The 13,164-nt window shown below is 39.2% G+C and overlaps 1 protein-coding gene across 50 annotated transcripts in view; it reads right to left on the reverse strand.

The window, feature by feature from the left end:
* Positions 1-13,164, reverse strand: part of LOC101735614 (cell adhesion molecule Dscam2) — a 73,062-nt gene that overhangs the window by 4,357 nt on the left and 55,541 nt on the right. For 44 of the 50 annotated variants that reach the window (XM_062671456.1, XM_062671459.1, XM_062671457.1 and 41 more), the window contains exons 29-39: positions 12,553-12,635; positions 11,803-11,979; positions 10,871-10,935; positions 10,689-10,790; positions 9,515-9,712; positions 8,533-8,712; positions 5,051-5,149; positions 3,381-3,553; positions 2,407-2,520; positions 1,245-1,383; positions 203-361 (exon numbers count right to left, since the gene is read on the reverse strand). In XM_062671456.1, coding sequence (XP_062527440.1) covers positions 203-361; positions 1,245-1,383; positions 2,407-2,520; positions 3,381-3,553; positions 5,051-5,149; positions 8,533-8,712; positions 9,515-9,712; positions 10,689-10,790; positions 10,871-10,935; positions 11,803-11,979; positions 12,553-12,635 — 1,489 coding nt within the window. Of the gene's footprint in view, positions 1-202; positions 362-1,244; positions 1,384-2,406; positions 2,521-3,380; positions 3,554-5,050; positions 5,150-8,532; positions 8,713-9,514; positions 9,713-9,740; positions 9,915-10,688; positions 10,791-10,870; positions 10,936-11,802; positions 11,980-12,552; positions 12,636-13,164 lie in introns of all 50 variants that reach the window. The other 6 variants (XM_062671492.1, XM_062671487.1, XM_062671490.1 and 3 more) reach the window with 1 other exon arrangement.

Consider the following 13,164-nt stretch of genomic DNA (forward strand, 5'->3'; position numbering starts at 1 on the left):
TTTTGAAGTTTGGAGAGGTGTACGTTTATTTATTGTATTATATTTCAGCAAAAATTAATTAGCCAGAGATGGCCAGAAAAAATTACAATATTTTTTGGACGTTTTATATTTGGAGATGTTGACAAAATGATATTGAAGGTAAGGAATAAAGTATGAGGCGATGTCGGAGGCTTCTCTAAGCTGACTGAGCGGTAGTACGTACCCGGATAGTTTCGTGGCTGGTCGCACTCTGCTTCGGAGATCTCGTTGGAGTCCTTGCTCTCGTTGAAGGAGGAGGAGCAGTTGTTGTCGTTGTTGGTGTTGCGGGGCGGCGGCGGCGGGGGCTCGGGGGAGCCACACTTGCGGGTGCCTGCGGGGTTCACTGTTCCTACATAATTCACTGTCACTACTACTGACCCAAGATTCCGATGCCCTACTATTATATGCGCGCGGAGTTTCGAGTTCTTTGGACACATCACCAGAAAGAGAGGTGACAATTTGGAAAAGCTAACAGGCAAGGTATGCCGAAGAAGGCCCAAAGGCAGAGGTCCAATGCGTTGGTCGGACCAGATACCCTCAATACTTCAGTCCACGTTGCTATCCATGCCAGCCGAGAATAGGCAGGAATGGCGCAGGAAAATAGAGTAGAAAATTGTTAGAGGAGGTTACGACCCTCAGCATTGAGGATTATCGATGCAAGGAGAACTACTGACCCTGGACAGGGTCTCATTTAATCATCAGCGTGACGGTAGCCGTCACCGTTTTTACGCTCCGTCTCTTTCCCACCTTGTCCCTCTCTTGCGTTTGAAATCGTCTCAGTATTTGCCCTATAAAGGTCTGGTACTATTTTCATACGAATGTATTTACGGCTCATGACAAAAATAGTGAGATACTTTTTGAAGCTCTTAATAAAAAATTTTTGATATTTGATATTTAAAATAATGAGGTTTTTGTCTGAAATACTCGTATGTATATTTAAATATAACTTTTATTATTGCCTTAGATTTGTAGACGAGTGTACGAGCAAGTGAACGTCCTGATCATTAGTGGCTCATGGACATCAGCAAGCTCTACGGGATTTTTCGGAAACCTCTTTTAATAATGTTACTTATAAAACTTGTTGTGTTTGTTCATATGAGAACTGGATGGAAATAACGCTATTTTGGGACGCAATGTAGATGCCCCGCACGGGCGGGTCAGACGGGTCGTGCGATGACAAACTCTGACAGTGGGGTAACTTGATGGTTCATGAGGCTATGGCTCACCAATGCTGGGACGGGAGCCGTAGTGGTCAGAGTAGGGCGTGCCGTATGCGCCGGTGTACTGCTCATCCTCGGGGGCGCAACAGGCGGGCTCGTCGTATTCCGGGCCGCACGCGTACATCGGACGCGAGTAGCGGGCTCGCTGCATTATTTATTTACACACATTTAAACAGATCCGTATGCTCTCTGGTATATTTTTTGTCTCATTCCAAATTTAAATACAGCCGATCTATTATAGTAAATTTAAGATACGTTTGGTTATGTTATGTACCTACCTAATGCTTTTAATTTCATTCAATCGTTAGAAAATGATAAATTTCCTACAAAAAAAATCGAATCGCAGGTATCCAAATACAAATTAGGAGACCTTTAATTTATATATGTATTTTATGTAATCAACTTTTCATTAGAGCTTCCATTAAAAAAAATAGAAGATTAATCGATTTTTCGACCGTCCTTCTCTCTCTCTCTCTCTATAAATCCCAAGGAGTCAATTCAAGCGAGCAATTACAAATAACTCGTCAATTGTATCTGTCTCACCAATTTCGGTCACAAAGCTATGTTGTAGGAACATCTTGTACATCGGTTTGACAAGGATCGAAGTTATTCGAATCCAACTGAGACTTAGTTCTTTTTGGTCCTGGGTAGCTAACGGCATCACATCGTGACGTTTATATAATTGCCCTTATAGCTTTAGTAACAATTTTATAGCAGATGAAATATGAGGTTGTTTGTCTTCTACGCCATTTAAAAACGACCTTATTTGGATGCCCGAAAAACATATTTCCAAAAAAATCGATGCTAAAACATAGAGTTAGAGCAGACTTTTATTAAGCACTAGCTGACCCGGCAGACTTCGTAGTGCCTCAATCGGTAAATAAAATACCTAAACTTTTGTATAAAATAAACTTAAAACAAACAAAAGGAATCCGTCCAACGGGGGGGGGGACACATCAAAGGAAAAACAAAATGGTTATTTTTATTTAGTTCCGAGCATTTCCATATTTGTTTACCTTTTAAACCTTCTCTGGACTTCCACAAATGATTCAGGACCAAAATTAGCCAAATCGGTCCAGCCGTTCTCGAGTTTTAGCAAGACAAACGAACAGCAATTCATTTTTATATATGAAGATAGAAGATATGATATTCAAGTTGAAGTGCTTACGTATTGGTCCTCTTCAGCGCAGGTGGCCGGGTCGTCATATTCGGGAGCGGTGGAGTAGATGGCGCTCTGTCCCCCTTGCGAGTTCTTGCGGGCGTAACGGCTGTTGGCGCGTGGCTGATCGAATGTTTACAAATCAATCGATTTCACTATTATCGATATGGTTATGGAATCGATTGAGATTTATTAAGATTAAGATACGACTTTATTAACAATCATATTTAAAATTTACATATGTAAATATACATTTATTATCTAGGTATGCAGCATGATAGGGGAACATGGTACGCCGATCACACACAATATGGGATAAGGGCAATATTTAGGTAGTGTTGTGTTTGTGAGTATTATAGAAAGCATCAATTAATCTTTAAAAACAGTGCAACATCGATATAATAAATCGAAAGGGAACAAGTAAATTCGTTATATCAAGTAATTCTAAGGTTTGTTATATTAAGGTTAAGTTGTTCTATCATTTGTTATAACGAGTTAAAAAAATATAGTTTTATTCACCTCAACATTACGAACTCATATTGTTATAGAGAGTGAACAATTTCTACTAATAAGTGATAACACATTTTTATCAAATTACTGTATGTATTTTCTATTTAAAAACAATTAGGTAGGTAACAATTTTTCTCAAACCTATCGAGACTGATTTACATACTATGGGATTTAGGGTCATATTGGTAGCAACGTTATAATATAAAGGTTGATAAAAGTCGTTAACTAGAGATATTTACACTTTTTTTATAGTTGAAAACTTGTTACAAAGAGGTTGTTCGCAAGAAATCTTCGCAATGTAAAGGTGTATTTTACATTGACTCTTATGGACAATTTAAGGGGATAGCGAAGAGTTTGTTAAATCGAGGAAGTTCGTTACATTAAGGTTGCTCTGTATTTAAAAAAAGCCACGAAAATTGTTTATTGTAACTTCTGTTTACAACATTATCGTGTTATAATACAGGCTCACTTACCATGCTCTGGGATCCAGCTCGTGAGTGCGCGGGATGGTGAGGGTGAGGGTGAGCGAGAGTGCCGGCGTGAGCGGGGTGGTGATGGGGGAACGCCAATGCCTTGCTCGGGTCCATTTCCTCGCGGAAACCTAGCAGGTGGAACGTGGCGTATGGGCAGATTTCATCTTCCATGCCTGAAATAATGAAAGTTGTAATTAGTATTTACATACCTGTGATGGCTTCGAATCAATCTACTCCTTTCTTTTAGAAATTCAAGATATACTCTTTGCGATATTAATTAATAATGCCATTAACGTAGATTTATTTATTAGTCTAAATTTTAATTAAATGAATTATAATTTATATCTGTGCCTGTTTAAATAAGCCCGTTGACTAGTACTAGTAGAGTACTTTTGTAAAAGATAAATCGTGTTTTTTACAAAACAAATTAAAAATATGTAGTACCAAATTGTTTTGAAAATTACTTACACTGATGCACATACGTCACACACATATTAAATTATTGAAGTTTACAATTAAGCTCGCGTTGTAAATCCAATTTCAAAATTGAATGAATGAAGAAGCAAAAAATAACTGGGTTAGTTTTTAATAAAAAAATATAATACGAACGTATATATATGTGTATATAATAAACGTTATAAGTGGTTATATATATAGATAATTAATATAATACCAACTAATGTTATACTAATGCTATACTTACTATTTGGCAGACAGTGTTAATCCAATTTTAATGTACCAGAGCTGGACTATTTTATATTTAACTAATTTGAGTTCTTGATATTTTAAATAAAGACTGATTAGGTAACCTTTGTTTAACGAAGCTGTAGATGGTAAATATTTCTTCCGAACGATATTACATGTGGAATGCGTGTTACAACCGCAGCATATTGTTATTTTTCGTATAAATTTCAATAGGTTGTGTTCTAATCAATCTTTTTTAAATTAACATTATGAGTTTTTAACTAATAACTATAGCAAAGCAAGCATAGCAATTGAAACCAACATACCTATTTCAAGTAAGCCGAACATAAATAGTATCACATTAATTTTTCTTAGAGTGGTTTGTTTTAGCTTTAAGGTAGACTTTATTATTGGGTTTAAATAAACTTCTTAGTGATATAATATGTTAAAGGAAACACAAAATTAACTCTACGCGGATCGATGAGTTCGGTGTTTACTTGAAACTTGTACTGAGAATCTTAAGGCCACTCCAGATTTTAATCGAGAATCAGGGCGCGATCTATAGACGAAAACTCGAAGTAAGAGTTTCTCATTGGCGGCTATACGTCAAACATCGTAGAGCAGGGTGTGAATTTGTGTGAACTGTGTTAGTCCGGGCGCGATTCCCGAGTTTGATATCGGCCAAATTACGTCAAACATAATGCAACGCAACGTCAAATTCATGGGTGTGAATTTGCGTGAACGGTGTTAGTCATCATTCAACGCAACGTCAAATTCACGGGTGTGAATTTGCGTGAACTGTGTTAGTCATCATTCAACGCAACGTCAAATTCACGGGCGTGAATGTGCGTGAACTGTGTTAGTCATCATTCAACGCAACGTCAAATTCACGGGCGTGAATATGCGTGAACTGTGTCAGTCCGAGCGCGATTCTCGACTGAATGTGGAGCAGTCGGAATACCCGTTGAAGCCTGCCGAGTACTGACCTGTGGAGATGGTGTCGCCGGAGCCAGCCCTGCGTAGGTGGGCACGTCGCACGCGCTCGTAATGGTGACGACGCGGGTCCCAGGTCGAGTGAGCGCCCACTGAACCACACTACCGGGTTACGGCTTACGCATGCGCTACTACTATACTACATCCACCTCGCGACCTCATCTCACGCTATATTTATTTATATATTTTCTAATCTCACGCTGGCAGACAAGAACACTGTTTAACCCTTTGACTGCCACGTATGTCACAGCGGTGCCCTACGCGGCACACTGAAGTAATTATGTCGATTTCTGTTACTAAACGTCTGGATTGCTTAACTTTGTCTTCTTCTGTCTGTTAATGTATGTTTCAGTATTTTAGGTTACTTAGAAACATCATTCCCAGTATCGACGGATTAGCCTCTCCCAGAGTCTACTCGATATTCCGACGCTATAGGACCAGAAATCGACATGATTGCTTCATTGCGCCGCGTAGGGTACCGGTGACCTACATGGCAGTCAAAGGGTTCAACGTATTCGTCATCAGTGCTATTAGCATTGCTATCAGGCTGGCAATCATGAGCACCTGTGAATACACTCAGCGGTACTTTCACAATATATCTTAAAGGAAAACTGATATGATAGTGCTACATGCTAATTCAATTTTGACACGAGAGGCACTCTTGATAGTAAGTACTGTGCCAGAAATAAGTGCATATTTCATTGCTACTAAAAATGTTGCTATTTCATTTTATATATCTTGACTGTTAATTAAATGTAATTTTTGAATTCTATGTTTTAATTTCGCACTGTGAGATGAAATCGTGATTTAAAACGTGGCCTCTGTTTTACCAAGAGTTTCCATAAAGTAATAATCGAAAATATTATTGTGGGAAAGTAAAAATAACAAATGAATTTGCAAAGGGATGACTGTCGTAAACAATAAAAAAGCTCGTAGAGAAAAAGGTACATGTAAAAGCTTAAGATGGAGCGAAAGTAAAAAAATAAATGCAACGTCACATTAAAAACTGCAAAATATATTGCTGTAGCCACGTTGCAGCTAATGGTATGATTATCCAGCACCTTAATGTCGAACTTAATGATAATAATGACAACACCAACCTCGTTAATTACCTCCACCATGGCAGTTCACCATCCCCTTACATGTTTTTAAATAAATAATTACAATATAATTTTGTTACTAATTTTGATGATTTCGAAAATGTTTAAGAAGGCACATTGTTTCAAGCTGACGATAATTTATAAAGTAACCAGCAGAGACCTAACATTTTATAAATCGAAATAATGTAAATTAGTAAGTTTTCGAGTGAAAACCTAGTTCTTATTTTTGTACGATCCTACCCTACAAATAATTGGCACAGTTTCCCCCTAAAAAACAATTACTTTGTTTGCATCCATGGTCTAACTGGTTAATACGCTAAGAGTACTTGAAAGATGGGGCCTAAATGGTCTGGTATACATTTTTTTAGTTAGTAAATATGTCCTTACACATGATTGTCACAAAGAAAAAGCATCGTGTAATAAAAATTAATAATATATATCGTATTGTGACCCCACATAGTGTTGAGTGTTTCTGCTATAAAGTAGTCTTGCATTCTGGTTTGTAATGTGGGACAGCCTGTGGGTTAACGCCGCCTTATGGTGAGAGGCGGCATTAACCTTTCTATTGTCTATAGAAGCCCGCACGGAATAGATAAATAAGGTTGGAATGGTAATGTAGGCGGGGCAAGCGTGCCACAGTTATGATTATACAAACATAACTCGACCGATTCTTTCATTCACCGCGTTCAGTGCGCTTCGGACTACTTTGGCGAACAGATCTCCGCTTTATAGTGCCGTGTTGTGCAATTATAACTTGTAAAACAAAAAATCAGACCTCAAGTATAGAGCGAGGACGTATATCTTTCGATCGGTAAGTCGAAATTACCATTTAATTACAATATTATTTGTCTAAAACATAAAAATATACTGAGCATTATGAAATTCCAAACATTAACAATATTATTGCAGCAAGTTATAAATAGCATACATTGCGCGATGTGTACTCGCCCAATGAACGCAATGACCAAGTCAGCTTCCAATGTACTACATGCATTGCGTTCTCTACACTTCAATCTTTGAAATTTCGGCCTTTGCCCTGATTGGCCGTGCAGTTTGTCGATAGTGAGGTGACCATGTGGTGAAATAAAATCATCGACAGAATTCTCGACTATATTTACATTTGACATGGATAATTTTTGCATTATTTTATATTTAATTAATGATACCTAGTATATTCTTAGTGAGACGTATTTTGAGTAAAATAAATATGTATTATTATTATTGAATTATTATCATTGAATTAAAGTGAAGGTATAATATAAAGGGACATGTAGACCTCTAATTTACGGGTATTTACTATATTGTCTAAGACGTATTAAAATCTAAGTAAAATGCTATTTGACTTATGCAGTAAATTAAAAATTTTAGGTTTCCTAAAGAACCTAACGCCAGGGAACAATGGATTGACGTGACAGGTAGAGGAAACTGGAGACAAAGACGAGTACTATTTGCTCTAAACATTTTACTGAAAATGATTTTATCATAAAAAAAATCAGAATACACTTAGTTTTGAAAAATTCATTCGCAATTAATAGCAAGCGCCAACTGCTTAACAAATACGTTTTATTCCAGCGACAGTGACTATTTGTAATTAATAAAAGTAAAATAGTTTTTTTTTTCAATATTTATTTCATGTTTCATTTTCTCCATTCATTCATCAGATAATTTATCGATAAAGAATATCGATTTTATCAAGCACTAGCGTGTATGAACATTTTTATTGCCTTTTTGCGTGTGTGAGTGTGTATGCCTACGGGTGTTTTGTCCTAGTTTGCGAACGAATATCTGTCCTGAGATTTATGTGTGGGTGTTTTTGTTGTGTGCGAAATACTTGTAATCACAGTGTGTGTATGTGTAGAAATTAAAATAGTGGGGATGAAGCGGCGACACTGGTTCTAATACAAAATTAGAGCAAAGGCCTTTCCAACCTTATTTATCTATTCCGTGGAAGCCCGTATAGTTATTGGAATTACAGTACAAAATCAGGACCTTTCTATCCACTTATATAAATAATATCTATGTATCAAGTTTTTTTTTTACACTATAAGATCTGTGGTACGATACTATCAACGTAGAGGCGTCGCGGGGTTGATTCAACAAATCGAGAGTTGAAAGGCTATTTGGTTTAAGAGGTATTTCGGTTAATACGCAATTAAAGGTCCGTTTTATTTGCTATTAAGTATCAACGATTTGATGTTTTTAATTGAATTCCAATTATGTTTACTCCATTCAAATAGCCGACGAAGCTTTTTCTTATCATGATATTTATTCCAAATGTTAAACTTTAAATGGCCTGTCCTGTAAAGTTGTAAACAATGTCACTTAAATAATCTTTGACCTGTCAAAATGCAAGGCGCATAGTGCGGTGTACTCACTGATGACGGCCTGTCGCTTGACGCGGTCGCACGTGTTGTAGTTGGAGCCGGGCACGGGGGGCAGCTTGCGGTTGGGGGGCGCGATGTAGCCCAGCTCGTCGCGCAGCCCGCCGCGCTTGTCCAGCGTGCCGCCCGCGCCGCCGCCCAGCGCCGCCTGCGACGCGTTGTACACCGCGTCATCTGCGTCACACGCACACACTGCCTACAGCGACTCCGCGACAAACAGACGCCCGCCTTCCTACCCATGCTGATAGCTTTGAAAGGCTATTTCAGCTGTGGGAAGTTTTGCTAACACTGGCCCTAGCAAGAGCAGTGCTTCGCAGAATCTACCACCGGATCGGAAACGCGACTCACTCAGAAGATCCGGCGAGAAACTCAGTGGGCTGTGTCTATGGGTTAATTTATTCGCCGAGCCCTTCGTCGCAAGCGACGGGTTCGGCGAGGACGGTGACCGGTGCTTGAGGTACCCAAAAGCACTGTTAATGGATCGGGAGGATCCGTAATGACGTGTTTAAGACCCCCGGCACACTGCGTACGCGCTATCAGAACGAACCGTGATACAATCTATACATTGTATAAGTCGATGTCTGTATGTATATTCTCAATACACTCCGAAACTTTCCGAGAGTATTAAGCAGTAGGCAGCGGCTTGGCTCTGCTCCTCGCATTACTGACGTCCATGAGCGACGGTAACCACTTACCATTAGGTGGGCCGTATGCTCGTGTCTGCTTGCTAGGGCTATAAAAAAAAAACGCTAGACAAATTTCGACAAAAGGGAACGTGGCGTTCGACGTGGTGGGTGATGCTGTGAAGTTCGGAAGCGATCGGATCACAGATCGACTAGTAAAGCGGGTCGGATTTAGGACTAGTATTTAATGAAATTTAAACAAATACAATGACTTAAAAATCGATGTGTTGATGATTAAAATATAAGAATGGTTAAATAAAACGAAAAGCGGTGATCGGTGCCGCCATACATACAATACGCATCCTTCTGACCTCGCAGACGGTGGGGAGTGTTCCTGCGAGCCAGAGTGAGACAGATGACCACGACTCCCACGACGAACACGACGATGGTGGCCAAGATCGGCACCAGGACTTCAGGCTCCAGCCACGCCCGCACCCAGGGCGGGAGTTCCTTGTCGCCGTCAGCATTGCCCGGCAGCGGAGCGATGGTGCCTACCAACAACAATCCGCACGTGTTTACCTTTATGTTGGTCCCGGGCGCCCCGGACGACGCACACCACTACGATGGCGATGATGATGACCAGAATGGCAGCGACGACGGGCACGATAAGGTTCAGGTGCGAGAGTATTATCTTGAGGGTCTGTTCGGCGCTGAGGTCGTTGCCCCCCGCGTCGCGTGCGGGCGCGATCGTACCTGAAATGCAAACCGCCATCTTGTTATTCCGTACTTACGATCACAATAAAACAGAACAAAAAGGAAATTGGCGATGCATTTCAGGTACGTGTAAAATACTATACCAATTTTTTTTTTTTATTGCTTACTATACCAATTATATTCATTCGTATAGTATGATATTAGCAAGGCAAACAAAATATACGTAGGGTTGTTAAGCGGAATTTGATGGGTTAAATTCAGTAAGGTATATTTGGTTAAAAAGGTTAAAAAAACAAAACCCATCACTTAATTAAAACTATACTTAAAGTTTAATCTCTCTATTTTATTGTCATTGTGTTCGTTCCAAATACTGCAGTTTTCGTGGTCACGGATGACGGAGTCGATTCGTCGGAAATAATGTAATGATAGTACAAACGCGACATTAAAAGTAGTTGTTAAGTTTTTGCTTAAATAAATTTTAAGTAAAAGTAGTTTTAAGACGTTGAACGCCATGACGGACACCATGTATCAAAGGCGTACTTTCCTCTAGAGCCGCACGCACTCCAAAAAAAACACCCCAAATATATATTACTTGGGGTGTTTTTTTGCAAATATTGTCAAGAAATAACTCAAAATAATGTGGGGGACATACGGAAACAATAGCTATATGTAATCATTATTTGACCCAACTTAATGGCGGTCACTTATTGTCCTCCGCGGTACACTGAGCTAAACATGGGTCTGGCGTTCAACGTGTTAATAATTATCTTAACTATTAATTAAGATTCGAAGCAAATCTTATAAGCCACTAACCGCCAGTCATCGTTAGAGTCGCGAATTCGTATTCAGCCACATTGAAGCCAGCGTTGTTGTGAGCCGTGATCCTAAGCACGTACCAAGTGGCCGGTTCCAGGTCTGCAAATGAAATTCGAACGTACAGCCCTTGACGTAAGGTCGAAAATGTGTACTAAGCTATTTTTTTCGTTAGTACTTACCGAGTACGACAAAGTTTCCTCCTGGCTTCACGGCGTTCGAAATCTGGTTCCATTCGGCGGCGCCTCTGTAAGATATAACCGGTTTTAATATTGTAACCCCTAGATAACCGGTTTTAATATTATACCCCATACGGGCAGGTTACAGTCGTGAATTAATCTGTGACTTGGAGCTAAACGGGCTGAAGTAAGTTTTTAGTAGTTCCTCAGTAATTTTTTAAAAGATACTGTGTAAATAAGGGTAGTGTAGTGCGCGCTTTTATAATGTTAAATTTTTGGTACATGAAATAAAGCATTATTAGTGTAGCGATAAAATTAAAGTACATAATTTTTGAAGCTTAAGACTTTTTCAAAAGGTTAAAACTTACCCACAGAAAAACAGAGGTATTTTGGAGGAGCTATTTGGTATTTGATACAGGCTATACAGGTTTTAAAAAATTATAAATGGGAGTGTTCGCCAAATATGGAAAATCGACCACATAACTGATATTTCAAAATTTAAATTACTATAACTTTTTTTAGGAAAAATTGACCATTTCCAATAAAAAAATTTAAATCATAAGCAAGTCCGTGTAATAAAACAGAAAAAATAGATGGATAAACAAAGTAGAAAATGGTGTTTAAAGTTTTTGCCTGTTTATTAGTCTGTACTGTACATTTTTTTTTATTGCTTATAAGGATGGACGAGCTCACAGCCCACCTGATATTAAGTGGTTACTGGAGCCCATAGACATCTACAGCATAAATGCGCCACTCACCTTGAGATATAAGTTCTAAGGTCTCAGCATAGTTACAACGGCTGCCCCACCCTTCAAACCGAAACGCATTACTGCAGAAATAGGCAGGATGGTGGTACCTACCCGTGCGGATTCACAAGAGGTCCTACCACCAGTTCTACATAACTGCAGGAAGATTTTGTGAATGACCGCACTTACTTCTTCTTGTTCTCGACGACGAAGTGGCTCATGGGGCAGCCGCCGTCGAGCCACTGCTTGAGGTGCAGGGTGACGGAGGAGGAGGCCACCTCGATGAAGTCGGCGGCGCGGGGCACGGGGGGCTTGGAGCCGCGCGTGCGGGCGATCACCACGTCCGAAGCCTCGCCAGTTCCGATACTAAAAACGCAGCAGAAAACGATTTGATTTTGTTTTCGATACTCAAGGTGAATTATTTGTTACAGTGATAAGATATGTGTAGGAAACGAGTAATTGCTTCGCGAAACACTAAAATCATGATGTGCCAAAGTGAAATGGTAATTTATTAGTGGTATATTTACTTTTGTGTGTCCTTAAAGAGCGAATCTCTTATCGAGCGTATTTATTCGGTGAGCATGGATAATATTCTATATGAGCTTTGATTATCCCCCCCCCCCCCCAACCCCCGGCTCCGGATACGTTAGTAGCATAGCAGCAACACAAAATATTGATCTAATCGATACTATGGCTAGCAAATCATCTGTTTTTAAATAAACTATCAAAACTTAGGTAGGTTACGATAAATAAATATATATACTATTATTAGGGCCTTGATGAGTGAACGAGTATCGTTCTTTTTTTTCTATCCTTATCTATTCCCAAGTAGCATAGGGAGCTATTCCGGCAAACGATCATCCTTCGTGGTCCGTTATGAGACACCTTGATATTAAATCACAAAATGATTAACTCTAGTTCCGAGATCCGACCACTCACCCATTGTAAGCTGTGACGTAAAGCTGATATCGTGATCCGCAGAATAAATTCTCAAGAGTGTACGTATCGGTGCTGCTCGGGATCTGTCATTTATTTACAACAAAAAAAAAAAACATTTTAACTAAATGTAGGTATATTGAATTTATTTTTAGTTTGGAGGAAACTGATTCCACACAATATGCTGATGGCTGTAGGTTACAGAAAACACAAGGAGAATCTCTAAGACAGTGCCGTATTATTCGAGCCTGTTGCTAGTTATAGCCATAAAATTCACGCTCACATTAGTAGTGCACATTAGCCGTGTCCAAAAGTGGGCCAGTGTGGGCTATGCCATCGTACAAAGAGGACATATAATTTATTTTACTAATTTATCCAGAAGGACGGCGTCTATTATAATAATATGTTTATATATTACAGCACGTCCTATAACAATTGTTGAAGCTAGAAACTAAAGAGGATAGTATTGTATAAGAACAATGACTATAGTCGATCATAATTTGTATAATACGGTTAAATTCGTTCTTTCGTTCATTCTTGTTCACGCGATGGCTGTCTGGAAGAGATTTATCTTAACGATCAAATGGGCTATGTAATTTGTATTTTATTTCTTGC

This window comes from Bombyx mori, chromosome 12 (genome assembly GCF_030269925.1).
Source record: "Bombyx mori chromosome 12, ASM3026992v2".
Classification (NCBI taxonomy): Eukaryota; Metazoa; Arthropoda; class Insecta; order Lepidoptera; family Bombycidae; genus Bombyx; species Bombyx mori.